The sequence below is a fragment of the Aphelocoma coerulescens genome, unplaced genomic scaffold (genome assembly GCF_041296385.1).
Source record: "Aphelocoma coerulescens isolate FSJ_1873_10779 unplaced genomic scaffold, UR_Acoe_1.0 HiC_scaffold_77, whole genome shotgun sequence".
NCBI classification, from domain to species: domain Eukaryota; kingdom Metazoa; phylum Chordata; class Aves; order Passeriformes; family Corvidae; genus Aphelocoma; species Aphelocoma coerulescens.
Window position 1 is genome coordinate 1262596 of NW_027184063.1, and position 27987 is coordinate 1290582.

The 27987-nt window shown below is 55.2% G+C and overlaps 1 protein-coding gene and 2 pseudogenes across 1 annotated transcript; 2 read left to right on the forward strand and 1 right to left on the reverse strand.

Moving 5' to 3' along the window:
• Window positions 1-27987, forward strand: part of LOC138102495 (zinc finger protein 208-like) — a 322764-nt pseudogene that overhangs the window by 191611 nt on the left and 103166 nt on the right.
• Window positions 18758-20000, reverse strand: LOC138102466 (zinc finger protein 211-like). Its single transcript, XM_069000170.1, has 3 exons — window positions 19949-20000; window positions 19341-19896; window positions 18758-19256 (listed from the first exon to the last, which is right to left on the reverse strand). Exons 1-3 carry the CDS (start codon window positions 19998-20000, stop codon window positions 18758-18760), a joined length of 1107 nt encoding a protein of 368 aa, XP_068856271.1.
• LOC138102467 (olfactory receptor 14J1-like) lies at window positions 24088-26330 on the forward strand (annotated as a pseudogene).

Here is a 27987-nt window from a genome sequence, read left to right on the forward strand (position 1 = left end):
AGTGCGGCTTGCAGTCTGTCCAGGAACTGTACAAATGACTCCGCCAGACCCTGTAAGATCTTAGCAAAAGACACATTAGAATCAATACCCGTCCCCGAGAGTCGCCGCAGGGCTTGCCGGGCTAGGTGGGTGATGATATCATAGACGTCACACAGATAGCCTGTCTGCGCTGTAGGGACTGCGTACGGACCCTCTCCGCTCAGCTGTGCGGCAACGATGGGTGGATTTCTGTCTCGCAGCACTTCCGCCTGGGTAGTACACAGCTCACGGTAGTCGGTGAGCCAGCCTGCAAACTGCGTCACTGTCAAGATCATTCTCATTATGCTTTTGCAGTCATTAGGTACGAGGACGTACACGGTACTTATGGACTCCAGGTAAGTTAGGACATCACAGAAGGATACGCCGCTTTCCTTTACTAGCATCCTCAGTTCTTTGATTATAATCTAGTTCCCTGTAGGCCGGGCGTTGCTTCGGCGCATATATAACCGGACAGGCAGTAACGACCGCCAGGTCGTTCTCCTCCATCGCGGCTTCCCTACACTTCCGCCAGTGCTGGGTTACAATGTCATCATTCTGGGCAGGAAGGGAGTCCGATGCTTGCTTGCGGTCTGGGACTTCCGTGCCAAGGGGGCCAACTGTGTAGGGATTTTTTTTATCATGTAAATCAATTCCGTAGGGGATGGGAGAATCTCGGGGTAGCCGGATGCATTGGATACAGGTTCTGGTGGCACTGAGGGCTCAGGGGAATCAGCTTCTGAAGCCGCGTAATGGCCAACATCCATTCGACTTCACTTAAAGACCGCCATGATCGTTCCCCATGTAGCGAGGTGCCTGCAAGCTTTGGCATCGCTGTCCCTGGCGATATCAAAAAGTCTCTGCCCTACCACTTGCCAGGCTTCTGATTGAAGGGGCCCACTGAAGGGAAAATCTCTAACCTGATCGGACACCCAGTCCAGCAGGGTGCTTAATTTCACATCAGCAATATCAGTAGTTTGCCGATGTAGGAGCCGCCATACAGGTCCAATCTCCTTCTTTTTTCCAGGGATATTCACTCAACCGACTCTCTTCTCACTCGCAGCTGCCTCTCACCCTTCACCCAACTTCCAACCACCCAGCCCGCAGCGGGGCCTTTCCCACAGGGCCTTCTGCTGAGCATAAGCTTCAATCACTTTAACAAATGTAATCCCATATTCCACAACTGTGGTCTCTTGGGTTCCATGAGGCTCCGTTGAGTCACAGTAGAGCCCTGGTTCCATTGGGTTCCAGAACTCCACTGTGGTCTCTTTTATTCCAACAGGCCTCACTGTGTCAAATCAGAGCCTTGCTTCCATGAGGTTCCAAGACCTCACTGTGGTCTCCTGAGCTGTGTTATGCCCTGCTGAAACATACTGTTGCCTTGGTTCCATGGGATTCCACAGCCTCAGAATGGTCTCCTGTGTTCGTGAGGCCCTGGTTCGTTGCTATATAGCCTTGGTTCCAGGACTTTCCATAACCTCACTATGGACTATTGGGTTCCATGAGGACCCGCTGTGTCCCACTGCAGCCTTGGTTCCGTGAGGTTCTATACAGTGGTTATGGTATCCTGGGTTCCGTGAGGCCACACTGTGTCATTTTAAGGCTTTTTTCCATGAGGTTCCAGAACCTCAATGTGGTCTCCTGAAGCTGCATTAGGCCCTGGTGTGTCATAGTGGAGCCATGGTTGCATGAGGTTCCATAACCTTTCTCTGGTCCCTTGGGTTCCATGAGGCTCCTCTGTGTCACACTGGACCCTTGGATCAATGGGGCTCCATACCCTCACTATGGTCTCCTGTGTTCCATCAGGCCCCACTAGGAGACATTCTGAGTCACCCTGTCCCCCACAGGTGCCCCCACAGGCTCAGGTGGGGGAAGGGAAGGGCACCATGAGCATGGTGCGACGGCCAGGGTAATTCCAGAGGCCCATGCAGCCAGGTACCCATCTGTCCATAGACCCTCCTGTGCCCCCCACTCCACAACCCACGTGGGCTATTCCAAGGTACCCCCCACTCTGACATCCCTTCCACCCTGTCCAGATGTCCCTGACACCTGCAGCCATGTGTGGGAGGGAGCAGAGGCACATGGAGCTGGGAACAGGGCCATCGTGGCACAGGGACCTCACCCACCCCGTTCCCCACCTCTGTGTGTCCTCTGAGCCCCTGGGGATCTCCAGTCCATGGACCTCCTCAGCCTCCTGGGGTCCACAACCATCCCTAGAGGTCCCTGTCCCCCTGGAGGTCCCCAGCCCAGCAGGTCCCCACCCATACCAGCACCAGTCATGTGGGTTCCATTCCACGAGCTCCAGGGTGACATCTCCTGCCACCCTGAGAGCCCTGCCCGAGGACAGGATGTTTCCACTTTCCACGGCGATTTCTGTTGGTTCACCGTGATTTGCAGGGACATGGGGATGGCAGGGACAGAGGGGACAGCAGGGACATCAGGGACAGTGGGTGACCGATGCCCCCAGGAGCACGGCTGTGCCTGCCATGGGGAGCTGAGCTGCCACTGCTGGGGGTCTCACCTTGTACTGGCCCTCGTGGGGCTCGATCAAAATGTGCAACTCTCTCTCCTTCCATCTGAAGTGACTGTCCCCAGTCTTCTCCTCTTGTCCCCAGGGTCATGCAAGTGACATCCAGCCCCTCGGTGAAACAAAATGACGGCTGGAGGAGTTGTTGTGACACATGGCAGAGCAGAGACACCCAGAACCTGCAGCAACAGCACCCATGGGTGGGGGGTTCCAGCACCCCCACAGGCCACAGGGGGGTGCCCCCAATGCACCCCCACACCACAGGGGTCGGGGAACCTCGGACACATCCCCCCAGCCTGGGCACAGCCCAGCCCAGTCCCGCTCCTCCCACCCACTGAGTCCTGTCCCCGCCTGGGACCCGCACAGTGCCCAGTTTGAGGACACCCCCATGGTCTTCCTGCCCATGTCCCCAATGAATCTTTGCCCATTCCCCAGAGCCCCTGAGCAGCTTTGGGGTGATGGCTGGGGACAGAGACAGAGTGGAAACGGTGGCTCTGGAGGACATACTGGGCCGAGAGGTCACGGCTTCCCCCCAACACACATTCCCTTGGCCAGGTACAGCTCTCCCAATCCCCTACAGCCCCTCAGCCCCAGACAGCAACCCCCATCTATGGAGCTCCTCCTCAGTGCCATGGAGAGTCTCAAGGCCACCCCCAGCCCCACAGGGTACACCCTTGTCCCCATCAGATCCAACACCACCTCCAAACTGACCACTCCTGGGCACAGAGAGGGCTGTGCTGCCCTGCAGCTCCCTGCAAACCACAGTGGTGTCTTCGAGGCCACAACCCGAGTCTCAGACAGTTTCCCACTCTTTATGTCTGGAGCTGACCAAGAAATGCCCCATGGTGGGGTGCTCCTTTCCTGCAGTCACCGCAACGGCAAACTGAGCCCTTGCTGAGGCTTTCCCCAGGAGAAGCAGCATTTGTTCCCCCACAGGGCAGCCTGTTCTTTCAGGGGGCAGTGGGCACAGGGGCAACAGCAGCCCTGAAGGAAGCAGGATTGCCTGCGGAACAGCCTGACGCCAAACAGACTTCAGTGTCTCAAAGGCAGAGGAGAAGGGATCCCTGGGAGGCCAAGCCCGGCAGATCTGATTGTCCTGGTAGATTTCATCTGGCAACAGTCCTTGGATACACAGAAATTTGGAAGAGGAATCTCAGTTTTGGCCATGGGCCCCTGGAGGAGAAGGACAGATCTGTTCCATAGGAAGGAAAGCACAGAGCCCCAGAGCTCCAGGGGCAGATGAGAAGCGACTCTCAACATTCCAAGATCAGCTGGAGCTGTCAGGTGGCCACCAGGAGGCCAAGCCAGCCTGAGCTGTTCCAGGTTCCATTGGTTCCACAGGGCCCCTCAGTGTCACAAAAGTGTCCTTGGCTCCATGGGGCCCAGCAGTGTCACAATGGACTCTGTGATTCCATGAGGACCTGCAGGAGCACAATGGTCTCCTTGGATCCATGGGGCCTCTCAGAATCACACTGGCCCCTTGCTTCCATGGAGCCCAGCAGTGCCCCGATGATCCCCTTGGATCCAATTCCAAAATTATAGGGCTCCTAAGCAAAAATGCAGGAAAAGGAGGAACAGCTCTTTACTATAAAATACAGAGAGAGCACAACAGAACAAACAACACCACGGGAACAGAAGGTTCCCACTCGCTAAGCACAAACCATCATGGGATACTGCATCCCTGACTCAGCCCCAAGACAGGTTTGAGGAATGAGCCTTGTGGGAGCCCACCTGGCACAGAGGATTTTCCATCTGGCAACACGGGGGATGCTCTGGGGGCTGCTGTGAGACTGAAATGTTGTGGTTCACAGCTGAAACTTTGTCAGGAAGGGCTTTTTGCCCATTATGGCAGAACTGTATAAAGGAGCTGCCACCACCCAAGCACCCCCTGTCCCTGGATGTGCCTCCTGAGGGGAACTTTGGCCTGCAAGTTGAGCTAAGGGACCTTGAGATCAGGGAAAGGGGGACTCTTAGCCAGGGATCTCAGGTCTAGGGAGAAGGAAACAAGGCTGAGGGAGGAGAATGAATCCACCAGAAAGCCAAGGCCAGAGCTGTCCTGAAAATCAGCCCTGGCTGGGGGAGGCCCCAGCCCCCAGACCCATTTGCTGAGGCCAGGTTTGTACCCCCATCCCCCAACCAAGGGGGCAGGAGGAGAGTTTGGGGGTGTGGGGTAAGCCCTGCCCAGGGGGAGTGGACACCACCCCCTTTACCCAGACTGGCTCCGCTGTGAAACCCCCACCCCGGGAAGGCCACACACACAGGGGACAGTGTCACACTCGCCCCTCCCCAGGGGAGGTCTCTGTCCCTGTCACTCCCTTGCTCTCCCCCCTCTTCTCTTTCACAGGCTGGGCCCTTTGCCAAATGTGAGAATCATTTTTCTGTTTATACCTGTCACCTCTGTGACAGCTACACAGAGTTTATCCTTCCTTTAAATCATCTGTATTGGGCCGAACTTTCACTTTTCTTTTACAGGAACCTGCCAGCAGCTGAGCCGGAGCTGTGCGGGAACCACTGGACCTTTGAATTGTCACCATATCTGCTTGTGCTGTCGGTTCATTCATGGTTGGGGTTTGTTTGTGTTTTCATCACAAGTGACTTGTGGGAAGAGCAAACATTCCTCCAAGCATTTTCGGTAGAGTTAAGTTTGATTTCTGCCAAGTTTATTTTGTCCGGTGCCCAGGGGATGCTCAAGGGGTCTCTGTGCCTCTCTCCCTGGGGGATGCTGGGGAGGGGCTTGGTGGGGTTGTCCCTGTCCCTCTCACTCCAGGGCATTCCCAAGGCAGTTTCCCTGTCCCTTTCAGCCTTGGGGATGCTCGGGCATCTCCATCCCTCTTGCCCCAGGGAATGCTTGTGCGGGACTGGGGACCAAGGGCTCTGTGTCCCTCACACTTCTCAGTGTGCTCAGGGGCTCTCCAACCTTCTCATACCTGGGGAGGCCGGGGGGGTCTCTGTCCCTCTCACCCCTGGGGTGACCCTGCCCAAGCACCATCGGGGTGAGAGCGACAGAGACACCCCAAAATCCCTCACAAGCACCACCCGAGAATGCCAAGGGGAGAAGGAGAGAGACCCTCACCAGGCACTGAGTGGGGTGAGAGGGACAGAGACCATCCCCACCCCCGAATCATTCCCAGACAAGAGAAGATTGGAGACCCCCGCCTTTCAGGGCCGAGGGCGCGGAGCTCTGCTCGGCTCTGTCTTCTCCGCTCGGCTCTCACCCCTGCACTCTGCCCACTCCACTCCGCTCACCCCGCTCCTGTCTCTCCGCTCTGCTCCTCTCTCCCCGCTCCTCTGTGCCGCAGCAGCACCAGATCCCGCACTAAACAACAGCCCCCGATCGCCTCTTTATTTGGGCATGGGAGCCCCGCCCCCCCCATGGCAGCAGCCAATGGATGTCGAGGGACAAATAATGAGGGGCGGAGCAAAGAACATGAGAAAGAAACATGGTTGGTCGAGAGGGCACAGGTTCTAAAAGGGATGGGGTGGGCGTGGCTTCAGGCAGGGGCGGGGCCAGGAATGGGGTTGGGGAGGGGTTGCTGTGAAACCGGGATTTGGGCTGGATTAGGCTGGGATTGGGGCTGAGAGGGGGCTGGGGGCAGGGGGCAGGGCTGAGGGTGGGCTTAGAGCTGGGACTGGGGTCAGGGCTAAAGGTGTGTAGTGGTTTGGTCCAAAATACTCATTACTGTTTACCCTCTGTGAGATAAGAATTAGGAGAAAAGCAGAGCAGGCACCAAAGTTGAAAGAATATAAAGAAGTTTATTAACTGACCTAAAAGAAGAAAAAACTCATACCACACCTTCTGAACACTTCTCTTCCCCCCCACACCTTTCTCCCTTCTTCCTCTGACAGTGTAAAAAGACAACCCTTGAGATGTTCAGTCTGTTTACCACTTCCATAATAACCTTGTTCAGTCCATTTAGGAAGAGGAGTCTCTCTTGCCCATGCTATGAAAACATTATCACAACGAGACAGCTGCCCAGGTTGGTTCTCTGCTCGCATCATGTGAGAGTCCCCTCCCACAACCTGCAGCTTTTCCCACAACTGCCTTTGAGGGTCCAGTCTTGAGCTACTGGGGTGCAATTTTAAGGTTGAGCCGTCCAGAAACAGAAGTTCTCTTCACCCATCTCTGGGAGCATTTCATCTCTAAGAACAGAGGCCCTTCTCCTTCCCTGGGAGCAAAGGGTCTTCCTCATCTTCATCTCTAGGACTATCTCTGGGAGCATCTCTAGGAACTGAGGTCTTTTCCTTTTCCATTTGGAGCAAAAGTCTTCATCGCTTCCATCTCTCCCTGTCCAAACTTCTCATTAATTTACAGCTGCTTCAGCATCTGCCTATCTCAGCGCAGCTGCTTTTGCTCTCAAGCACAAGTTGAACGCTCCATCCCCCATGCCTTCACGAAATTACAACGGGTACTCTGATACATCATAGCTTTCCAACAGAATTTCAGCTTCAAGCATCTCCTCTTTCTCTTCCCACAGGTTTTCAGCTCTTCACAGCACTAAAAGGGTTAATGTCACCCAGGCCTTACAGCTGGAATGTCAGTTATCGCTGTTGCTCACATGATCTTTGCCAGACAGCAGGGCAGCTTCAGCTGAATCTTGGCCACACTGGAGAGGGGGAGCGCGTCTGCACAGGGCAGGGCTGTGGGGGGGTTCCGTGGGTGGAACGGGGCCCATTCTGCTTCAGGATGGCCGTGGCCGCACCTGGCGTGGCCCGAGCAAGGCATGGGCCAGGCCTGCCGGACCCTGCACGGGGCCTGCAGCCACCTGTCCCAGTGCCAGAAACAAGAGAGGGCTCTGCCCGGGCTTTGTCTATTCTTACGTGTGGATCACAGAGGCGGTCACAATTTTAAGTGGTTTAAAGAATTGTCCATATTCAAACTGGCCAGCTGATAGGTTCTGTAAGGTCACAGAGGAAGCTGTAAGCACCCCTTTGCAAGAACATCACTCCCGAGACGATGCTTTGCTAACCCACGACAGGTGGGATTGGGTAGAGGGCTGGGGCTGGGATTGGGGCTGGATTGGGGCTGGGATTGGGATTAGCTCTAATAATGGTATGGGGTATGGGCTGCCGCTAGGGCTGAGTGTGGGCCAGAGCTAAATGTTGGACTGGATTGTGGGCCAGGGCTGGTGTTGAGGCTGGAGTTAGGGCTAAATTTGGCACTGGGGTTGGGGCTAGAGTTGGAATTGGGGCTGGGTTTGGAGTAAGGGCTAAACGTGGGATTTGGGATAAGGCTGGAGCAGGGGCAGGGGCTGGAATTGCAGCCAGGATTGCAGCTCGGGCTAAAGGTGGGATTTGGTTTGGGGGTGGGGGTTTAGGAAGGGGCCTGGATTGGGTCAGGGGTTGGAGTTAGGGCTGAGATTTGGATCAGAGCTGGGATTGGGGTTAAGGCTAAACGTGGGATTGGCTTTAGGGCCGGGGTTGGGATTGGGTCTAGGACTAGAGGAGTCTGGGACTTGGATGAGATTAAACACAGGACTTTGAGTTTGTCTAAATGTGGAGTGAGATTGAGATCAGGATCAGGGTAAGGATTGGGACTGAGCGGACGCAAAGTGGGACAGCTGAGGTGTAACTGCAGGATGTCCCTGGAACCATTCCAGCCCTCCTCAGGCACCTCCAAACATGGGGGCAGCTGGCTGGTCCAAGATCCAGGTGCTGCCACGCTGCCCCTCCATTCCACACGAGCATTCCAGGAAGGCAGCCCTGAATGTGACCCTTGGGGGTCTGAGGTCAGCCTTCACATCCCTGTGGGAGAAGAGACAGAGAGGACGAGAGACTTTCCCCCTCTTATTCCTGTGGAAGGGTGAACCCCAGCTGCCCTTTTCTTCTGCTGCCTCCTCATCTCCTCGGCTGAGGATGTCAAACTCCCCAGGAGCAGGAAGAAGCCCATTCCGGGTTTCCTTGTGTCTGCAGCCTGGAACATCCACTCCCAGCAGAGCACTTTGTGAAAGCCCTGCTGAATGACAGCAGGAGGAGGTTTGTGAGAAAGGCAGGAAATTGTATTTTGATAGGAAATCACAATTCCAAATTATTTCTTTCTGTCTCATTTATTTTCAGTCAGTTCTGGTCTGGTTTCCAGAGTGCCACCTTCTCAGCTGATTGTATTTGTGTTCTCCTTCCTCTTCTGCCTTTCTTTGCCTGCTCTGTTTGTCTCTCAGTGTCTCTCTGGAGCCAGGGCAGCTCCCACCAAAGGCCCTCCCCTGATTTTGTTCCCAATCCACCAGCTAAAACAACCATGGATGAGGTGATGAAGGCTGGCAGTGAAATGTCACTGGAAGATCTTGCTGCACTTGGCTTTTGGCTCCTTCCTGAGAGCTTTGCCTTCAAGGGCAGGAACATCTTCTCCTTGCTGGGAACTGGAATTCCAGATGCCTGGAGGTTGTGCCATGGATGCCAGAGGGGCATTCCCGAGGCTCGCATGGTGCTGGTCCTGCCATGCCTCCCACAGGAGCTGGCAGGGCCAGGGGACAAGGTCCAGCAGCTGGGTGGGCTCCCAGAGCAGACAGCAAAGGCTGCTTTGCTGGACATTTCCCAGCACATTCCCAGCTGGAAGCAGAGGGAGGAAGGAAAGGGAAGCGAGTCCCTGCCAGAAGCCCGGAAGGATTGGGGTGGGAAGGGACCCTGCCCGTGGGTTAGTGGGCTGAAAGCCAAGTGGAGCAAGACCTTACAATGCCATCTCCCTGCCAGCCTGTGCTGCTGACAGGAGCAGGGTGCCACTTTAGCCCTCTGTGGGTGGGACCAAACTGTGCATTCCACTCCCCTTATCTCATTTTTGATGAGCTGTTCATGATGGGTCCTTTGCAGGAGCTGCCCAGTGCACCCCCGACCCCTCAGGCTGTGAGGAGCTGGCTGTTAAATGAGATAAGGAAGGAGAGGCAAACCCTGGGAGGCAGGGCAGTGTTTCTTTTTCTGCACACCAATGACTCAGCTGGGATAACTCCCTCTGGGGTAGCAGCAGCAGCACAGTCCCACCCAGCCTGAGGGCTCACCTCTGCTGATGGGCCATCATGGACTGAATGGCCCCAGCACAATTGGCAGCTGCAAGGACTGAGATCATCAGGGCTCCCAAAATATCCCATGACTCCCAGGATGACATCATTCCATTGTGAAACTGCCCACCCTGGGGGAGGGGCTGAGCATTCCCACCTGAACCTGAGCATATAAAATCTGGGTTTGGGGCCTTCTGGCAACGCTCAACAGATCCAGGGCAGGAGCAGAACTCCAACAGGACTGTGGCCACTGCTGTCGACAAGACTGCACCCATCACTTGGACAGGACAGTGTGTCTACCACTGCGACCAACAGGTTTTGTTTTCTTTCCTTTTGCTTTGCATGCAGCGGGACCAGGTGGTGCTCAGCACAGGAACTAAGCACCACCGTTCTGCTCTTGTCCCAGGGTGCCTGGTTATACTCAGCCTTTGTGGGTTACAGCTGTATCATGGTATTTCTTGTCATCTCTTTGGTGAATTGTAACTCCCACCTTCATCTCTCTTGGGGTAGAGCAGTGGGGTTCATTTCTCATGCCAGTTCAATCCAGCACGGTGTTTGAGAGGATTTTACAGTCATGATACGCCCGGTGACTTCTAGAGAAGGACTTGGGCAGGAGCAACCCCTGAGCAGACACATTCACGCCTTGTTTTTCCCTCCAAACCAGGATTTCCCACTCCCAAACCTTGGCCAGATGGAGGAGGAGGCTGTGAGAAAGAGGAAGATGCCCCGGGACACCCAGGCAGGTGAGGAGGAAGTCCCTGCCCCTTTCCCCCTCTCTCCTGCTCCATCTCCCAGCCCAGCATCACCCCCGGCTGCAGGACAGCCCCGCTGCCGATGCCGTCCTGCCGGGGATGGACTGGGTGGATCTCCTTCCCCTTCCCTGTGGCACAGAGGCAAATCCCATCCTCTCCTTGTCCTTCCTCCCCCAGACAAGGAGCTGAGGATGGAGCCCAGGGAGGACAAATCCCTGCGGCAACACCTGGTGGAAGAGGCCATTTTGAGCAGCTCCACAGCGCAGGAATCCAACGGGGAGGAAAAGCCCCAGAGATCCCACAGGAGGAGGGGCTGCAAACGCAGCCCAGGGAGCTGTGAGGAGGAAAGACCCACCCTGTGCCAGGAAGGTGGCCAGAGATCCAGTCAGAGCTCAAATCTGGTCATCCATGGGCAGTGTCACGCTAGGGAGAAACGCTACAAGTGCTTGGAATGTGCGAAGAGCTTCAGCTGGAGCACCAACCTGATCCACCACCAGATGATCCACATCGCAGAAAGGCCCTATGTGTGTGGGGAATGTGGGAAGAGCTTCAGCCAGAGCTCCTACCTAAACCGCCACCGCCAGGTCCACACCGGGGAACGGCCCTATGTGTGTGGGGAATGTGGGAAAAGCTTCAGCACGAGCTCCTACCTGATTCGCCACCAGATGATGCACACTAGGAAACGGCCCTTCAAGTGTGGCGAATGTGGGAAGAGGTTTCAGACCAGCTCAAGTCTCCTCCTGCACCAGCAGATTCACGAGGATTAGAGGCCCTTCCGCTGCCCTGACTGCGGGAAGGGCTTCAGGTACCAACTCCAACCTCACCAGGCACAAACGAATCCACACTGGGGAGAGGCCCTACAAGTGTCCTGAGTGCAGGAAGAGCTTCTCCAGGAGCTCTCACTTGACCACACACCAACAGTGTCACCAGTAAGGGAAGCCCTTCGAGTGCCCCGAGTGCGGGAAGAGCTTTGTGCACTGCTCCAACTTCATCTCGCAGCAGAGGATCCATGTGGGGTGATGCACAGTGACCCCCATTGGGCAGAGACCTGGTGACCTCTGTTCCAGATGATCCCCATTGTGGGGGGAGGATGTTTGGGAGATTTATTTCACTTCTCATTCTCGTGTTTTGATTTCATTGCTAATAAATGCAATCCCTGTCCCCAGACTGGGTCTGTTTTTCCGTGCTGGTGATCGGGGCAGGAGCTCTCCTGGTCCTTATCTCAGCTCCTGGGCCTTATCTCAGCCAACCAAAGAAGTCACTAAACAATTTTGAGCCACTCTGAGCTTTTCTCGCTGATGACTGCCCAGGTGCCAGGCAGATCTGCTGCACCCAGACCTCCCCACCGGGGCCCCCTCCGCTCCTCTGCCCCCCGGGAGCAGAATCAAGGGAGAGAGGGGAGGTTTCAGCACCTGCCCAGAGCTGGGGATGGGGCAGCTGAGGCCATACTGGTGGCACTGGTGGTGCTGGGAGCCCCCTGGCCACAGGCATGGAGCTCTCAGGTGAGCTGAGAGGGGGTGGGAAGAGGAGTCGAGGTATGGTGGGAAAGGTGGGGAGAGGAGGGAAAATGGGTGTGTGGGACCCATAAAATGAGTAGGAGGGGGAGTGGGACCCCCTAAAGACAGAATGGGAAGGGGGATGAGGACTGGGGGATGATGGGAGAGGCATGGGAAAGCTTAGAAATTGGGGATTGGGAAGGGTGGGATCCCAAAAGTGGGCAGGACGGGGGTGGGTATTACAAGAATTGTGTGAAAAGGGTTGGGAAAGGGTTAAAAGTGGGGACTGGGACCCCCAAACTGATGGGGGCAGGGGCTGGCAGCTGGGGATTAATGGGAAAGGAGGGGAGAAAACAGAAAAAGGGTGGAAATGAGGGTGGGACTGCGGGAAGGAAGGTCCCATGGCGGCCATGGAGCAAGGGGTTGTGGAGTGGGGATCTGGGGTGGCCCCCTGAGCTCTTGGCTTGCTGTGGGGTGCTGGGGCTGCTGGGGGGGCACCCCCTCACCTGTGTCCTGCATAGACAGGGGTCTTCCAGCACATGGTAAAGTCCAACTGTTGTTTCATTAATGGTACAGACCAGGCGGGGTTTGTGGTGAGGTTCAGCTGCAACCTGGAGCAGCTCCTGCACTTGGACAGCAATGTGGGGCACTGCGTGGGGGACACGCTGTATGGGGAGAAACAGGCCCGCTACTGGAACACTGTCCTGGGGTGATGTTATGAGGCTGCTTTATTCCTTAACCCTCCGCTCAATGCCCAAGGACGCTGTGTCTTTAGGATGGACCTGGGGGTGGGGCCGGAGCCACGGGACGTGAGTGAGGGTCAGTTCAATGGCTAGAGCCCAACGGCTCAGGGGCTCCGGGGTGTGGCAGGGCCTGGGAGGGAGTGAGCTGGGAGCGCTGTGCAGCTCCTTGGGTTTTTGGTGTTCTGGAAGAAGGTTCTGTTGGGTTTTCTTGTTCTTTCTCCCTTCCCTCCCCCTTGCCTCACTCCCTTCCCATCCCTTCCCTCCAGTCCAGGGAGCCTGAGAGTTGGCCCCGGTGAGCCCGCGGGGTGGCCCCAGCTGCTCAGAGCCCATGTGTCTGTTCCCTCTCCAGGAATTTGTTGTATTTCGAGGTTTATTTCCCCTGTTCTACCCTGCTTTGTTTGGTGTTAATAAAGAGTTTGGGGTTTTTTCCCACTTTACGTTCTTGTGACCCACTTGTCTTACTGGTGGAGGAAAAGGGGAGGTCCTTTTCCCTTTGGAGGAGACACTCATTCCAGAGTGCTTCCTCCTGAAGTCTTGTCTCCAAAACCGAGACATAAATTTGGCCCCCAACGTAAGGGTCACGTGGAATTGGGGAAAAAAAAATTGAAATCATTTTGGTTTGACTCACTTTTGTATTGAGGTACAGCAGTAAGACTGTCCAGAGACTGAGAGCTTCAGGGCCCCTTGTCATCCCTTGGTCAATACTTAGATCAAGTGACAGGGACCCCAAATGCCTCGCTTCAGTGCCATCCAGAATTGTACCATTGCCTGCAGTGTCCCAGATTTGGACCATCCAACTTAATATAGTTTCATCAGGCCGTTGGGAGTAATCCTTCCTCAGGGTATGAAGGCCCTCTATGGACAGGGACTCGGTAATGATTTCAGGTTCCACTTGCTCTGCTGGCTGTGAAGGTCCTGGCTGCCCATCATCATCCAGCGGGCAAATGGATTTGGCTTTGTGTTTCTTTCTCTGGACAGGGGCAATTGTTGTTGGTTTAGGCTCCCCATCTGCTTTAGCTGCAGCTGGAGTGATTGGGGTGTCTGCTGCCTTATTCTCCTGCCCCTCTGGCTGTATCTTCTGCCCTACAGAATCCAGCAGCGTGCGGTTAGCATTAGCCAGGACCCAGCACATGGCAATGAGCTTTTCCTTTTCATCAGTGTTGTTATTGCAGTTTTCCTTCAGATACTTCCCCACCTCAGCTGGATTCTGAATTTGTTCAGGGGGGAAGTTCCAGGCTCCTGGGTCAGAAAAGTGCTTCAGGGTCAGGCCTATGTCCTCCCATACCCCACAGCAGTTAGGATTTTCTGCAACTGGGGCAGGTGTCTGGGCCACCCCTCTGGAAATCTCAGCCCTTATTTTAGACAAGCTGGAGACCACATAGAGAAACCCTGCTAGATAACATAACAAGGAGGTGGCATCTTTGACATCCAGGGGAAACTGGACACTTTCAAAAGGTGACGTGCCAGATCTGAAGGGGAAGAAGGAGATGAAGGGCTGGGAGTTATCATCCCCTGCTTTTCCCCTAACAAGCTGGGTGCAATTGCTAATACATTCCAAAAGGAAGCTACCAAGGCCAGAATGGGAAAACAACATGACATACACCTTCTCCATGGCTTCCATTACTCCAGCAAAACTTCGATGAATCACTGGCACCAGGCATATTAAAATGGCAGTGCTGATTCTTATTCCTGACTTATAAAAGTGTAAGCCAGGGACCCGACTGCCCATAGCTGTGGACATGTACTTATGGCTAGCTTCCACAGAAAAATTATTAAATCAAACAGCATGGTCTTACTGCTGTACCTCAATACAAAAGTGATTCAAACCAAAATGGTTTTGATTTTTTTCCCCCAATTCCATGTGCCCCTTAAGTTGGGTGCCAAATTTATGTCTTGGTTTTGGAGACAAGATTTCAGGAGGAAACACTCTGGAATGAGTGTCGCCTCCAAAGGGAAAAGGACCTCCCCTTTTCCTCCACCAGTAAGACAAGTGGGTCACAAGAACGTAAAGTGGGAAAAAACCCCGAACTCTTTATTAACACCAAACAAAGCAGGGTAGAACAGGGGAAATAAACCACGAAATAAAACAAATTCCCAGAGAAGGAAAAGACACACGGGCTTGAACCAGCCGGGGCCACCCCGCGGGCCCACCGGGGCCAACTCGCAGGCTCCGTGGACCAGAGGGAAGGGAGGCAGTGAGGAAGGGGGGAGGGAAGGGAAAAAGAACAAGAAAAACCAACAGAACCTTCTTCCACCTAGCTGGAACGCCAAAAAACCCACGGAGCCGCACAACGCTCCCGGCGCACTCCCTCCAAGGCCCTGTCGAGACCCAGGAGCCCCTGAGGCGCTGAGCTCTAGCCATTGAACTAACCCTCACCCGGGTACCGTGGTTTTGGCCCCACCCCCGGGTCCATCCTAAAGACACAGCATCCTTGGGCATTGAGCGGAGGGTTAAGGAATAAAGCAGCCTCATAACATCACCCCAGGACAGTGTTCCAGTAGCGGGCCTGTTTCTCCCCATACAGCGTGTCCCCCACGCAGTGCCCCACATTGCTGTCCAAGTGCAGGAGATGCTCCAGATTGTAGCTGAACCTCACCATGAACCTCACCTGTTTGGTACCATTAATGAAGCAATACTCAAATTTTACCACGTGCTGGAAGAGCTCTGTGCATGCAGGACACAGGTCAGGGGGTGCCCCCCCAGCAGCCCCCAGCACCCCACAGCAAGCCAAGAGCTCAGGGGGCCACCCCAGATCCCCACTCCACAACCCCTTGCTCCACGGCTGCCATGGGACCTTCCTTCCCGCAGTCCCACCCTCATTTCCACCCTTTTTCTCTTTTCTCCCCTCCTTTCCCATCAATCCCCAGCTGCCAGCCCCTGCCCCCATCAGTTTGGGGGTCCCAGTCCCCCCTTTTAACCCTTTCCCAACCCTTTCACACAATCCTCCCAATCCCTGGCCCTCGCCTGCTCAGTTTTGCGATCCCACCCTTCCCAATCCCCAATTTCTAAGCTCTCCCACACCTCTCCCATCGTCCTTTTTAGCGGGGGGGAGGTCCCAGGTGCAGGGGAACCAGCTGGAGACACGAACACCAATATGATTTGAGCATCGTGCTCCAGTTTTATTGTTTACTTACACCAAGTTATACTTTGCAAAGGTCACGCCCCTTTCCCATGAGAAAGCCTCTAAGCAGTGGGGGAGCTGACCAGTGTATACCCTTTGCCAAGGCTGTTCAAGGCTGCCGGCTAGCAGGCGCCTTGCAAGCCTATCTTCAGCCTGAGGCCCCGTCAGGGTTGCTTCTGCAACAACCCTGGGGTGCCCAAGCTCTCCTGGGGTATCATATGCCCCCATTCCACAAGGAATTCCTCTACATATCCTTTGTTTACTTTTTGGGCAATCCAGGCCTGGTCGATTATTTTTCTCAGCCCCACTTTAAGGCAAGAAAAAATACACCCAAGTACTATTAAGCCTAATCTAACTACAAATAGCAATTGGCAGCCTTTTACTTCTAAGGTACGCAGCCATCCGGTGATACTCAGACCCTTAAGCCCATTTCCAATAGGGTTGTCATTCTCCCAAAGCTTGTGCAGGCCCCTCTGGAGGTCAGAGACGTGCTTGTGAATTGAGACAGAGTGGTCAGAAAGATTCATACAGCACATTCTCTGGAACTTTTCATTGCTGCGGCCGTGAGCTAGTAGTAGAAAATCAATGGCTGCTTGATTTTGTAATACTGCATGTCTAACACTAGTAACATCTGTGCTTAGCTCATTAAGCATCTGCAAAGTTATGTTTAGCTCATCCCTCACCCAGCAAGCAAGTTTATGCAAAATAGCGTCAGCCTTGGCTGCTGAAGCACCAGGTACAAACATAGATGCTTGCCAAATTATACTACGATTCCAAAAGACGGGATCTTCATTCCTTTTATGTTTGAGCTCATGGATTGAACGCTGCACCTTGCTTTTAGTGCGGTGGGTGATATTTAAGAGTCGATGCAGGCCTGGATGGAACAGAGTGAGTTTCCCTAAGTAGCACGGTCCTCCATGTGGGCTGGCTGGAACCCCATTCCGCGCGCGGTCACCGCATATTAAGAACGTACCACTGGGGAGGCGTTTCAGGGCTTGACCCGCGAGGTTGATTCAGTTGTAAATTACTTCGGACTCGTGGTTTCTCAGAAACCAGTCTGCAAGAGGGTCGACAGTGGCCCAAAGGGGCCTATTAACATTTAATTGACGGGTAGTGGGAGGCTCGAATGTCATGTAACCATCCCCAGTTTGGTTTGTGGAACCCAGTAGATCTAACTCTTCTGGTGTTCCCATGGTGACATTGATGCTTATCAAGAATGCACCTTGCCAGCAGGCAGGCTGCTGCGCAGGCTTGAGTCCGGTCAGCCCTGAACACTTGCCATTGTTTGTGCCGTTCCCTATCAGGGAGCTGCTGTTTAGCATCCCTCGGAAGTCTTGCGGGTTAAAATGTGGGACCCCGATTAAACAGGTGCAAAATGGGTCCCCTGGCGTGGCCAGGCTCAGACACATGGAGCCTTGCCCCGTTAAATCAGCTAGGGTGACCCACATGTTTTGTCTCTTCTGGATTGCTGTCAACATTGCGCGGGACCCGGTTAGGATGCTTACGAGAAGCAAACCTCTCCGAATGTTTGCATTACAGACAACTCCACTCCATCTCCGTCACAATGGATCAGTCCTCGCCGTCAGGGCTGACGGAGGCGATGGCTGCACCTCCTCTCGCGGGAAGGGAGGGGCCGTAGGCGCTGTGCTCGGTTCTCCCGACGGGAACGTAGGAGTTCTGGTGGTTCACTTGACCGGTGGGTGCACAGGACGCCATGGTGCTGATGGTGTGGTTTCGCAAGCCTTAGACTCCAGCGCGTCCTGACGTGTAGGCAATTCAGCAAGCTTCTTGATTACTTCATGCATCATCTCTCGGTGGTTCTCCTCCTCTTGAGGCTGACCCCCGGCAGCCCTGGCTGGCTCTGGCTCTGTGGGTGACAAAGCCGTAGAGGCTGCTTCACCGTCGGACGATGATCCGCTGTCCGGCAGAGGGGGGTGGCGCGGTGCCATTTGCGGCCGGGAGCTAGGACTGCCCGTTTCTCCTCTGCTCCACCCCCAGGGTCGGGAGCCTGCGCTTCCACCTTTGCAGCCATGTTTCCCTCAGACTTTGGAGGGGTAACTTCACCTCGTCGGTACCATTAATGAAGCGACACTCGGACTTTACCACGTGCTGGAAGAGTCCTGTGTATGCAGGACACAGTTCAGGGGGTGGCCCCCAAGCAGCCCCCAGCACCCCACAGCAAGCCAAGAGCTCAGGGGGCCACCCCAGATCCCCACTCCACAACCCCTTGCTCCACAACCACGATGGGACATTCCTTCCCGCAGTCCCACCCTCATTTCCACCCTTTTCTGTTTTCTCCCCTCCTTTCCCATCAATCCCCAGCTGCCAGCCCCTGCCCCCATCAGTTTGGGGGTCCCAGTCCCCCCTTTTAACCCTTTCCCAACCCTTTTCACACAATCCTCCCAATCCCCGGTCCCCTCCTGCTCAGTTTTGAGATCCCACCCTTCCATTCCCCAATTACTAAGCTTTCCCACGCCTCTCCCATCATCCCCCAGTCCTCAGCCCCCTTCCCATTCTTGCTTTAGGGGGTCCCACTCCTTGGCTCACCTCAGAGCTCCATGCCTGTGGCCAGGGGGGCTCCCAGCACCACCAGTGCCACCAGTATGGCCCCAGATGCCCCATCCCCAGCTCTGGGCAGGTGCTGAAACCTCCCCTCTCCCTTAATTCTGCTCCCGGGGGGCACTGGGGGTGAGGGGGGCCCAGGTGGGGAGGTCTGGGTGCAGCAGATCGGCCTGGCACCTGGGCAGTCATCAGTGAGAAAAGCTCAGAGTGGCTAAAAATTGTTTAGTGACTTCTTTGGTTGGCTGAGGAAAGGCCCAGGAGCTGAGATAAGGACCAGGAGAGCTCCTGCCCTGACCACCAGCACGGAAAAACAGACCCAGTCTGGGGACAGGGATTGCATTTCTTAGCAATGAAATCAGAGCACGAGAATGAGAAGTGAAATAAATCTCCCAAACATCCTCCCCCCACAATGGGGATCATCTGGAACAGGGGTCACCAGGTCTCTGCCCAACGGGGGTCACTGTGCATCACCCGACATGGATCCTCTGCTGCGAGATGAAGTTGGAGCAGTGCACAAAGCTCTTCCTGCACTCGGGGCACTCACAGGGCTTCCCTTACTGGTGGCTCCGTTGGTGTCTGGTCAAGTGAGAGCTCCTGGAGAAGCTCTTCCCACACTTGGGACACTCGTAGGGCCTCTCCCCGCTGTGGATCTTCTGGTGGCGGAGGAGACTGGAGTTGTTGCTGAAGCTCTTCCCACACTCAGAACACTCGTAGGGCCTCTCCCCAGTGTGGATCTGCTGGTGGCAGCCAAGACTATAGCTATGGCTGAAGCTCTTCCCACACTCGGGACACTTGTAGGGCCTCTCGCCAGTGTGGATCCTCTGGTGGCAGCTAAGACTATGTCTCTGCCTGAAGCTCTTCCCACACTCAGGACACTCGTAGGGCCTCTCGCCGGTGTGGATGCGTTTGTGCCTGATGAGGTGGGAGTTGCGCTTGAAGCCCTTCCCGCAGTCGGGGCAGCGGAAGGGCCTCTCATCTGTGTGAATCCGCTGGTGCAGGAGGAGACTGGAGCTGGTCTGAAACGTCTTCCCACATTCGCCACACTCGTAGGGCCTCTCGCCAGTGTGGATCTTCTGGTGGTGAATCAGGCTGGAGCTCTGTCTGAAGCTCTTCCCACATTCCCCACACACATAGAGCCGTTCCCCAGTATGAATCAACCGGTGTTGGATCAGGTTGGAGCTCTGTCTGAAGCTCTGCCCACATTCCCCACACACGTAGGGGCGTTCCCCAGTATGAATCAACTGGTGGTGGATCAGGTCGGTGCTCTGGCTGAAGCTCTTCGCACATTCCAAGCACTTGTAGCCTTTCTCCCTAGCGTGACGCTGCTCATGGACCACCAAGTCTGAATGCTGGCTGGATCTCCAGCCACCTTCCCAGTGCAGGGTGGGTCTTTCCTCCTCACAACTCCCTGGGCTGCGTTTGCAGCCCCTCCTCCTGTGGGATCTCCGGTGGTTTTCCTCCCTGTTGGATTCCTGCACTGTGGAGCTGCTCAAAATGGCCTCTTCCACCAGGTGTTGCCGTGGGGATTTGTCCTCCCTGGGCTCCATCCTCAGCTCCTTGTCTGGGGGAGGAAGGACAAGGAGATGATGGGATTTGCCTCCGTGCACAGGGAAGGGGAAGGAGATCCCCCCGTCCGTCCCCGGCAGGACGGCATCGGCAGTGGGGTTGTCCTGCAGCCGGGGGTGATGCTGGGCTGGGAGATGGAGCAGGAGAGAGGGGGAAAGGAGCACTGACTTCCTCCTCACCTGCCTGGGTGTCCTGGGGCATCTTCCTCTTTCTCACAGCCTCTGCCTCCATCTGGCCAAGGTTTGGGAGTGGGAAATCCTGGTTTGGAGGGAAAAACAAGGTGTGAGAGTCTTGGCTTAGGGGTTGCTCCTGCCCAAGTCCTTCTCTAGAAGTCACCGGACGTATCATGACTGTAAAATCCTCTCAAACACCGTGCTGGTTTTAACTGGCACGAGAAATGAACCCCACTGATCTGCCCCAAGAGAGATGAAGGTGGGAGTTACAATTCACCAAAGAGATGACAAGAAATACCATGATACAGCTGTAACCCACAAAGGCTGAGTATAACCAGGCACCCTGGGACAAGAGCAGAACGGTGGTGGTTAGTTCCTGTGCTGAGCACCACCTGGTCCCGCTGCATGCAAAGCAAAAGGAAAGAAAACAAAACCTGTTGGTTGCAGTGGTAGACACACTGTCCTGTCCAAGTGATGGGTGCAGTCTTGTCGACAGCAGTGGCCACAGTCCTGTTGGTGTTCTGCTCCCACCCTGGATCTGCGGAGTGTAGCCAGAAGGCCTCAAACCCAGATTTTATATGCTCAGGTTCAGGTGGGAAATGCTCAGCCCCTCCCCCAGGGCAGGCAGTTTCACAATGGAATGATGTCATCCTGGGAGTCATGGGATATTTTGGGAGCCTTGATGGTCTCAGTCCTTGCAGCTGCCCATTGTGCTGGGGCCATTCAGTCCATGATGGCCCATCAGCAGAGGTGAGCCCTCAAGCTGGGTGGGACTGTGCTGCTGCTGCTACCCCGGAGGGAATTATCACAGCTGAGTCATTGGTGTGCAGAAAAAGAAACACTGCCCTGCCTCCCAGGGTTTGCCTCTCCTTCCTTATCTCATTTAACAGCCAGCTCCTCATAGCCTGAGGGGTTGGGGGTGCACTGGGCAGCTCCTGCAAAGGACCCATCATGAACAGCTCATCAGAAATGAGCTAAGGGGAGTGGAATGCACAGTTTGGTCCCACCCACAGAGGGCTAAAGTGGCACCCTGCTCCTGTCAGCAGCACAGGCTGGCAGGGAGATGGCATTGTAAGGTCTTGCTCCACTTGGCTTTCAGCCCACTAACCCACGGGCAGGGTCCCTTCCCACCCCAATCCTTCTGGGCTTCTGGCAGGGTCACATTTAGAGCTGCCTTCCCAGAATGCTCGTGTGGAATGAAGGGGCAGCGTGGCAGCACCCGGATCTTGGACCACCCAGCTCCCCCCCCAAGTTTAGTTTCTCTGTCCCTCTCCTACCTGGGGAGTCCCGCGGGGGTGTCCAAGCCTCTCTTGTCTTGGAATGATTCCAGACTGGGGATGGTCTCTGTCCCTCTCACCCCACTCAGTGCTTGGTGAGGGTCTCTGTCCTTCTTCCCTTGGGATTCTCGGGAGGTGCTTGTGTGGGTTTGGGAGTGTCTGTGTCGCTCTCACCCCAATGGTGCTTGGGCAGGGTCACCCCAGGGACGAGAGGGACAGAGACTCCCCCGGCCTCCCCAGGTATGAGAAGGTTGGAGAGCCCCTGAGCACACTCAGCAGTGTGAGGGACACAGAGCCCTTGGTCCCCAGTCCCGCACAAGCATTCCCTAGGGCAAGAGGGATGGAGATGCCCGAGCATCCCCAAGGCTGAAAGGGACAGGGACACTGCCTTGGGAATGCCCTGGAGTGAGAGGGACAGGGACAACCCCACCAAGCCCCTCCCCAGCATCCCCCAGGGAGAGAGGCACAGAGATCCCTTGAGCATCCCCTGGGCACCGGACAAAATAAACTTGGCAGAAATCAAACTTAACTCTACCTAAAATGCTTGGAGGAATGTTTGCTCTTCCCACAAGTCATTTGTGATGAAAACGCAAACAAACCCCAACCATGAATGAACCAACAGCACAAGCAGTGATGGTGGCAATTCAAAGGTCCAGTGGTTCCTGCACAGCTCCAGCTCAGCTGCTGGCAGGTTCCTGTAAAAGAAAAGTGAAAGTTCGGCCCAATACAGATGATTTAAAGGAAGGATAAACTCTGTGTAGCTGTCACAGAGGTGACAGGTATAAACAGAAAAATGATTCTCACATTTGGCAAAGGCCACCAGCCTGTGAAAGAGAAAAGGGGGGAGTGCAAGGGAGTGACAGGGACAGAGACCTCCCCTGGGGAGGGGCGAGTGTGACACTGTCCCCTGTGTGTGTGGCCTTCCCGGGGTGGGGGTTTCACACCTGAGCCAGTCTGGGTAAGGGGGGTGGTGTTCACTCCCCCTGGGCTGGGGTTACCCCACATTCCCAAACTTTCCTCCTGCCCCTTGGTTGGGGGATGGGGGTGCAAACCTGGCCTCAGCAAATGGGGCTGGGGGCAGCGGCCTCCCCCAGCCAGGGGGCTCCCCCAGCCAGGGCTGATTTTCAGGACAGCTCTGGCCTTGGCTTTCTGGTGGATTCATTCTCCTCCCTCAGCCTTGTTTCCTTCTCCCTAGACCTGAGATCCCTGGCTAAGAGTCCCCCTTTCCCTGATCTCAAGGTCCCTTAGCTCAACTTGCAGCTCAAAGTTCCCCTCAGGAGGCACATTCAGGGACAGGGGGTGCTTGGGTGGTGGCAGCTCCTTTATACAGTTCTGCCAAAATGGGCAAAAAGCTCTTCCTGACAAAGTCTCAGCTGTGAACCACAACATTTCAGTCTCTCAGCAGCCCCCAGAGCATCCCCTGTGTTGCCAGATGGAAAATCCTCTGTGCCAGGTGGGCTCCCACAAGGCTCATTTCTCAAACCTGTCTTGGGGCTGAGTCAGGGATGCAGTATCCCATGATGGTTTGTGCTTAGCGAGTGGGAACCTTCTGTTCCCGTGGTGTTGTTTGTTCTGTTGTGCTCTCTGTATTTTATAGTAAAGAGCTGTTCCTCCTTTTCCTGCATTTTTTGCTTAAGAGCCCTATAATTTTGGAATTGGATGTAAGGGGATCATCAGGGCACTGCTGGGCTCCATGGAAGCAAGGGGCCAGTGTTATTCTGAGAGCCCCTGTGGATCCAAGGAGACCATTGTGCTCCTGCAGGTCCTCATGGAATCACAGGGTCCATTGTGACACTGCTGGAGCCAAGGACACTTTTGTGACAGTGAGGGGCCCATGGAAGCAAGGGAACCTGGAAAAGCTCTGGCTGGCTTGGCCTCCTGGTGGCCACCTGACAGCTCCAGCTGATCTTGGAATGTTGAGAGTCGCTTCTCATCTGCCCCTGGAGCTCTGGGGCTCTGTGCTTTCCTTCCTATGGAACAGATCTGTCCTTCTCCTCCAGGGGCCCATGGCCAAAATTGAGATTCCTCTTCCAAATTTCTGTGTATCCAAGGTCTGTTCCCAGATGAAACCTGCCAGGACAATCAGATCTGCCTGCCTTGGCCTCCCAGGGAACCCCTCTCCTCTGCCTTTGTGACACTGAAGTCTGTTTGGTGTCAGGCTGTTCCGCAGGCAATCCCGCTTCCTTCAGGGCTGCTGTTGCCCCTGTGCCCACTGCCCCCTGAAAGAACAGGCTGCTCTGTGGGGGAACAAATGCTGCTTCTCCTGGGGAAAGCCTCAGCGAGGGCTCAGTTTGACATTGGTCCTTGCGGTGACTGCAGGAAAGGGGCACCCCACCATGGGGCATTTCTTGGTCAGCTCCAGACATAAAGAGTGGGAAACTGTCTGAGACTCGGGTTGTGGCCTCGAAGACACCACTGTGGTTTGCAGGGATCTGCAGGGTGGCACGGCCCTGGCTGTGCCCCGGAGCGGTCAGTTTGGAGGTGGTGTTGGATTTGATGGGGACAAGGAGGACTCTGTGGGGCTGGGGGTGGCCTTGAGAGTCTCCATGGCACTGAGGGGGAGCTCCATAGATGTGAGTTGGTGTCTGGGGCTGAGGGGCCATAGGGGGTTGGAAGAGCTGTACCTGGCCAGGGGAATGTGTGTGAGGACAGCAGTGACCTCCCGGCCGGGGCTGCAGCCAGAGGTGCCCAGGGCTGTCCTGCAGAGCAGGGTCCTGCAGCCCAGGGCGCTGTGCTGGGACAGGGACTCTGCTGCCTGCCAGGGGCAGCTCTCAGCCGGCCCGGGGAGCTGCTGCCAGCGCTGGGGGAGGAGCAGTGAGGGGAAGGAGTGACCCTGAGCAGGACAGGTGCTACTGCTGAGAGCTGCTGTTTGGGGCAGGGCTGCTCCCAGCTCCAGACCAGCCTGGGCACAGCTCCGGAGGCGCTTCCCAAAAGAAGGTAAGCCAGGGATTGCTGTCAAGATCAGGAGCGTTCCTGAGCGTGTTTGGATTTCCTGCTTGGAGCAGGCTGGGAAGGTTGCGGGATGAGAGAAGCAGAACAGGAGTTGGAATCCCAGAATGACAGAACATTCTGAGTCTCTGCTATTGTCCTTGTTATAGTTATTATTATTACTCCACTGACATTGTCACTGCTATCTGGTGCTCTCAGTTGGGCTCTGGGATCTGCAGCAGCTGAGTCAGGCTCTGCCCTTGGGATTCCTGCCAGACAGGGCTGTCCATGGGAATGGGATGTCCAAGCTTCCCTGTGCCCTGTGGGGCTGTGGGCAAAGCAGTCCATGGGAAAGGGGAATGACCTGAGCCTCCCTCCTGGAGATACCATCATGGGTACACCCAGAGCTCTCCTCACTGTGTCCTTCCAAGCTCTGAGCTGCCCTCCTGGGTGCAAATCTGTGCCAGAGCCTCTCGGCGTGCCCTGAATGTCCCGCAGGGAAGTGCAGAGATGCCACAGCTGAGGAAATGCTGCTGAGTTTGCCAAGGGTAGCGTGAGTGTCCCTGGCAGAAGGGGGTGCTGAGACCTTGCTCAGAGACCTTTAGAGAGGGTGAGACATTCAGGGATCCCTGTGCTCTGGGCAGGGTCTGGTTTATGCCATGGTGAACCGGGAGTGTGATTGTGCTTGGACAGCAGCCAAAGGGGCAAGCCTAGGGCAGTTGGGAACAAGCCCATGCAGCCCCTCAGCTTGCCCTGAGCCACAGGGAATCCTTTGCCTCTCACCTCTCTCAGTGGCAAAGGTGGAGTGCAGCAGAAATGCTGGGGATTTCTGACCTCAGAGAAGCAGGAATGATGTGTGGGTAGGAAAACCTTTCCTAAAACTCGCTCCTGCCATCCCTGTCCTGTGGAACTGAGAGTAAAACTGCTACCAAGCCTTTCTAGGAGGGAGTCCACTGACAAATCCTGACTCTCCAGCCTTGTCCCTCTGCCACACGGCCACAAACCCAGGGCAGCGAGGCAGCAATGGCTCCTCGACAGCCCCCAGGCACAGGCCTGGCTGCTCCTGGCACACTCAGACAGCACAAGTGGAGCTCAGGCAGGCAACTGGGTGAAGGTTTTCCCAGAGCAGGAACAAGGGTGGGGCAGTCCCAGCGGCACAGTCTGCAGGGAATGGCACAGGTTTGGCTCCAAGCAGCCTGTCCTGACTTGTCACTGTCCTTTCTCCATGAACAGGTGCCCATGGCCAGACACAGCAATGTCCAACAGCAGCTCCATCAGCCACTTCCTCCTGCTGCCATTGGCAGACACGCGGCAGCTGCAGCTCCTGCACTTCTGCCTCTTCCTGGGCATCTCCCTGGCTGCCCTCCTGGCCAACGGCCTCATCATCAGCACCGGAGCCTGCGGCCAGCACCTGCACAGCCCCATGTTCTTCTTCCTGCTCAGCCTGGCCCTCACCGACCTGGGCTCCATCTGCACCACTGTCCCCAAAGCCATGCACAATTCCCTCTGGGGCACCAGCCACATCTCCTACACAGGATGTGCTGCTCAGGTGTTTCTGATTGTCTTCTTCCTTGGAACAGAGGATTTCCTCCTCACCGTCATGTGCTACGACTGCTACGTGTCCATCTGCAAAGCCCTGCACTACGGGACCCTCCTGGGCAGCAGAGCTTGTGCCCACATGGCAGCAGCTGCCTGGGTCAGTGGCTTTCTCACTGCTCTGCTGCACACGGCCAATACATTTTCTCTGCCCCTGTGCCAGGACAACGCCCTGGGCCAGTTCTTCTGTGAAATCCCACACATCCTCAGGCTCTCCTGCTCAGACACATACCTGAGGGAATTTGGGCTTCTTGCTTTTAGTACTTTTCCTTTTTTTGGGTTGTTTTGTGTTCATGCTTTTCTCCTATGTGCAGTTCTTCAGGGCCGTGCTGAGGATCCCCTCTGAGCAGGGCTGCCACAAAGCCTTTTGCATGTGCCTCCCTCACCTGGCCTCTCTGTTTCTCAGCACTGGCACATTTGCACACCTGAAGCCCCCCTCCATCTCGTCCCCATCCCTGGATGTGGTGGTGTCAGTTCTGAACTCGGTGGTGCCTCCAGCCCTGAACCCCCTCATCTACAGCCTGAGGAGCCAGGAGCTCAAGGATGCCCTGAGGAAAATGATGACTATATCTTTTCAGAAGCAATAAACTCTCTCTTTTCTGCTCCAGAACCTTCAGAATGTAACTCTTTACAATCTCAGGGGGTTTTTTCTATTTGTCCATTTTTTCATTGGTGCCTTCTTTTCTTCTTTTTCTAGTGTTATGCTGTTTTTTATAAAATCCTGTAGTACTGCTCTTAGCATTTCTACATGAACATCTGCCTTTCTTTGGAAACCCAAAGACTTTCAGGAGGCTTCTTCCCTGTGCATTTGAATCAAAAGGAGTGTCTGCCCTGACTTGTGTGTCCAAGGTTTGTTCCTCAGCCCTTCTCTGGCTCTGCAGGGGCAGTGCCTGTGGGCACAGCTGGAGGGAAGAGACTCCCAGCACAGCAGCACAGCCAGGGACAATGGCCCAGCCTCTTCCCACCTCTGCTCTTCCCAGCCCATGGAACCCAGAGTCAATTGTGACAAAGTGGGGCCTCTTCAGACAAAGGTGGTGTGGAAACAGTGCCACCACTCATGGAACCCAGTGTCCATTGTGACACAGTGGGGTTTAATGGAACCCAGAACATCTTTGTCATGCAATGGAATCTCATGGAACCAAGGGCCGGTTGTTATAGAGAGGGGCCTCATGGAACACAATGGCCACAGAAACATTACCAGGCCTAGTAGAAAGAAGGCGCCATTGTGGCACAGCAAGGCTTCATGGGACCTAGGAGAGCGCAGGGTCACAATGGAGTTTCATGGAACCAGTGGTCAATTGTGACATGGCAGGGTCTCATGGAACCCAGATTCCACCGGGACATTGCCAAGGCTGGTGCAATCAAGGGTCCACTGTGACACAGAAAGGCCCTGTGGCACCCAGGAGACCAGTGTGGGGCAATGGATTCTCATGCAACCAAGGCGCCATTGGAACAAAGCCGGGCCTGAGGGCCAGCCAGTGCCACTGGGACATCTCCAGCCTTTGAGGAAGCAAGTGTCCATGGTGACACAGCACAGCCTGATGAATCACAGGAGAGCACAGTGACGCCATGGAATCTTGGGGAACCAAGTGTCCATTGTAAAGACAGTGGGGCCTCAATGAAGCCAGGAGACCATTGTGACGCAATAGAACCTCCGGGAAGCAAGTCTCAGTTGTTCCAAAGAGGGGCTGCATGGAAACCAGGAGACCATTGGAACACCGAGGAAACCGATGGGAGCAAATGTCCACTGTTTGATGTTGTGGCCTCACAGAGCACTGGAAGCCATTGACACACAATGGAAAAACATGGAACTACGGCTCCCTAGTGGCAGAGGAGGGCCTCATGGAACCAAGGAGACTTCTGTGATGCAACGGAATCTCAAGGAACCAAGGGTCAATTGTCAACACATCAGCCTCTCCTGAAACTAAGGAGAACATTGTGATGCAGTGAAATCTCATGGAACCATGTGTCAATTGTGAACACAGCAGCGCCTCATGGAAGCCAGGTGCAACTGGAACCGTGGCATGGCTCATGGACGGAAGGGGCTATTGTGACACAGTGGGGCCTCTTGGAACCCAGGAAACCATTGGGGGCAATGGAATCTTGGGGAACCAAGGCTCTATTGTGACACAGTGGGGCCTCTTGGAACCCAGGAGAACATTGTCACATAGAGATATCTCATGGAACTAAGTGTAAACTCTCAGCACAGCAGGATGTCACAGTCCAATCTTGAAAGGAATTAGA

What these genes read in the sequence shown, in the direction of transcription:
- LOC138102466 (XM_069000170.1), bottom strand. Translation starts at nt 20,000, where the DNA reads ATGGAGGCAGAGGCTGTGAGAAAGAGGAAGATGCCCCAGGACACCCAG. An exon ending in GCCCCAGGACACCCAGGCAG is followed by an intron (nt 19,897 to 19,948) that starts GTGAGGAGGAAG and finishes TCCATCTCCCAG; the next exon opens with CCCAGCATCACCCCCGGCTG. An exon ending in TTGATTCATACTGGGGAACG is followed by an intron (nt 19,257 to 19,340) that starts GCTCTATGTGTG and finishes CACTGGCGAGAG; the next exon opens with GCCCTACGAGTGTGGCGAAT.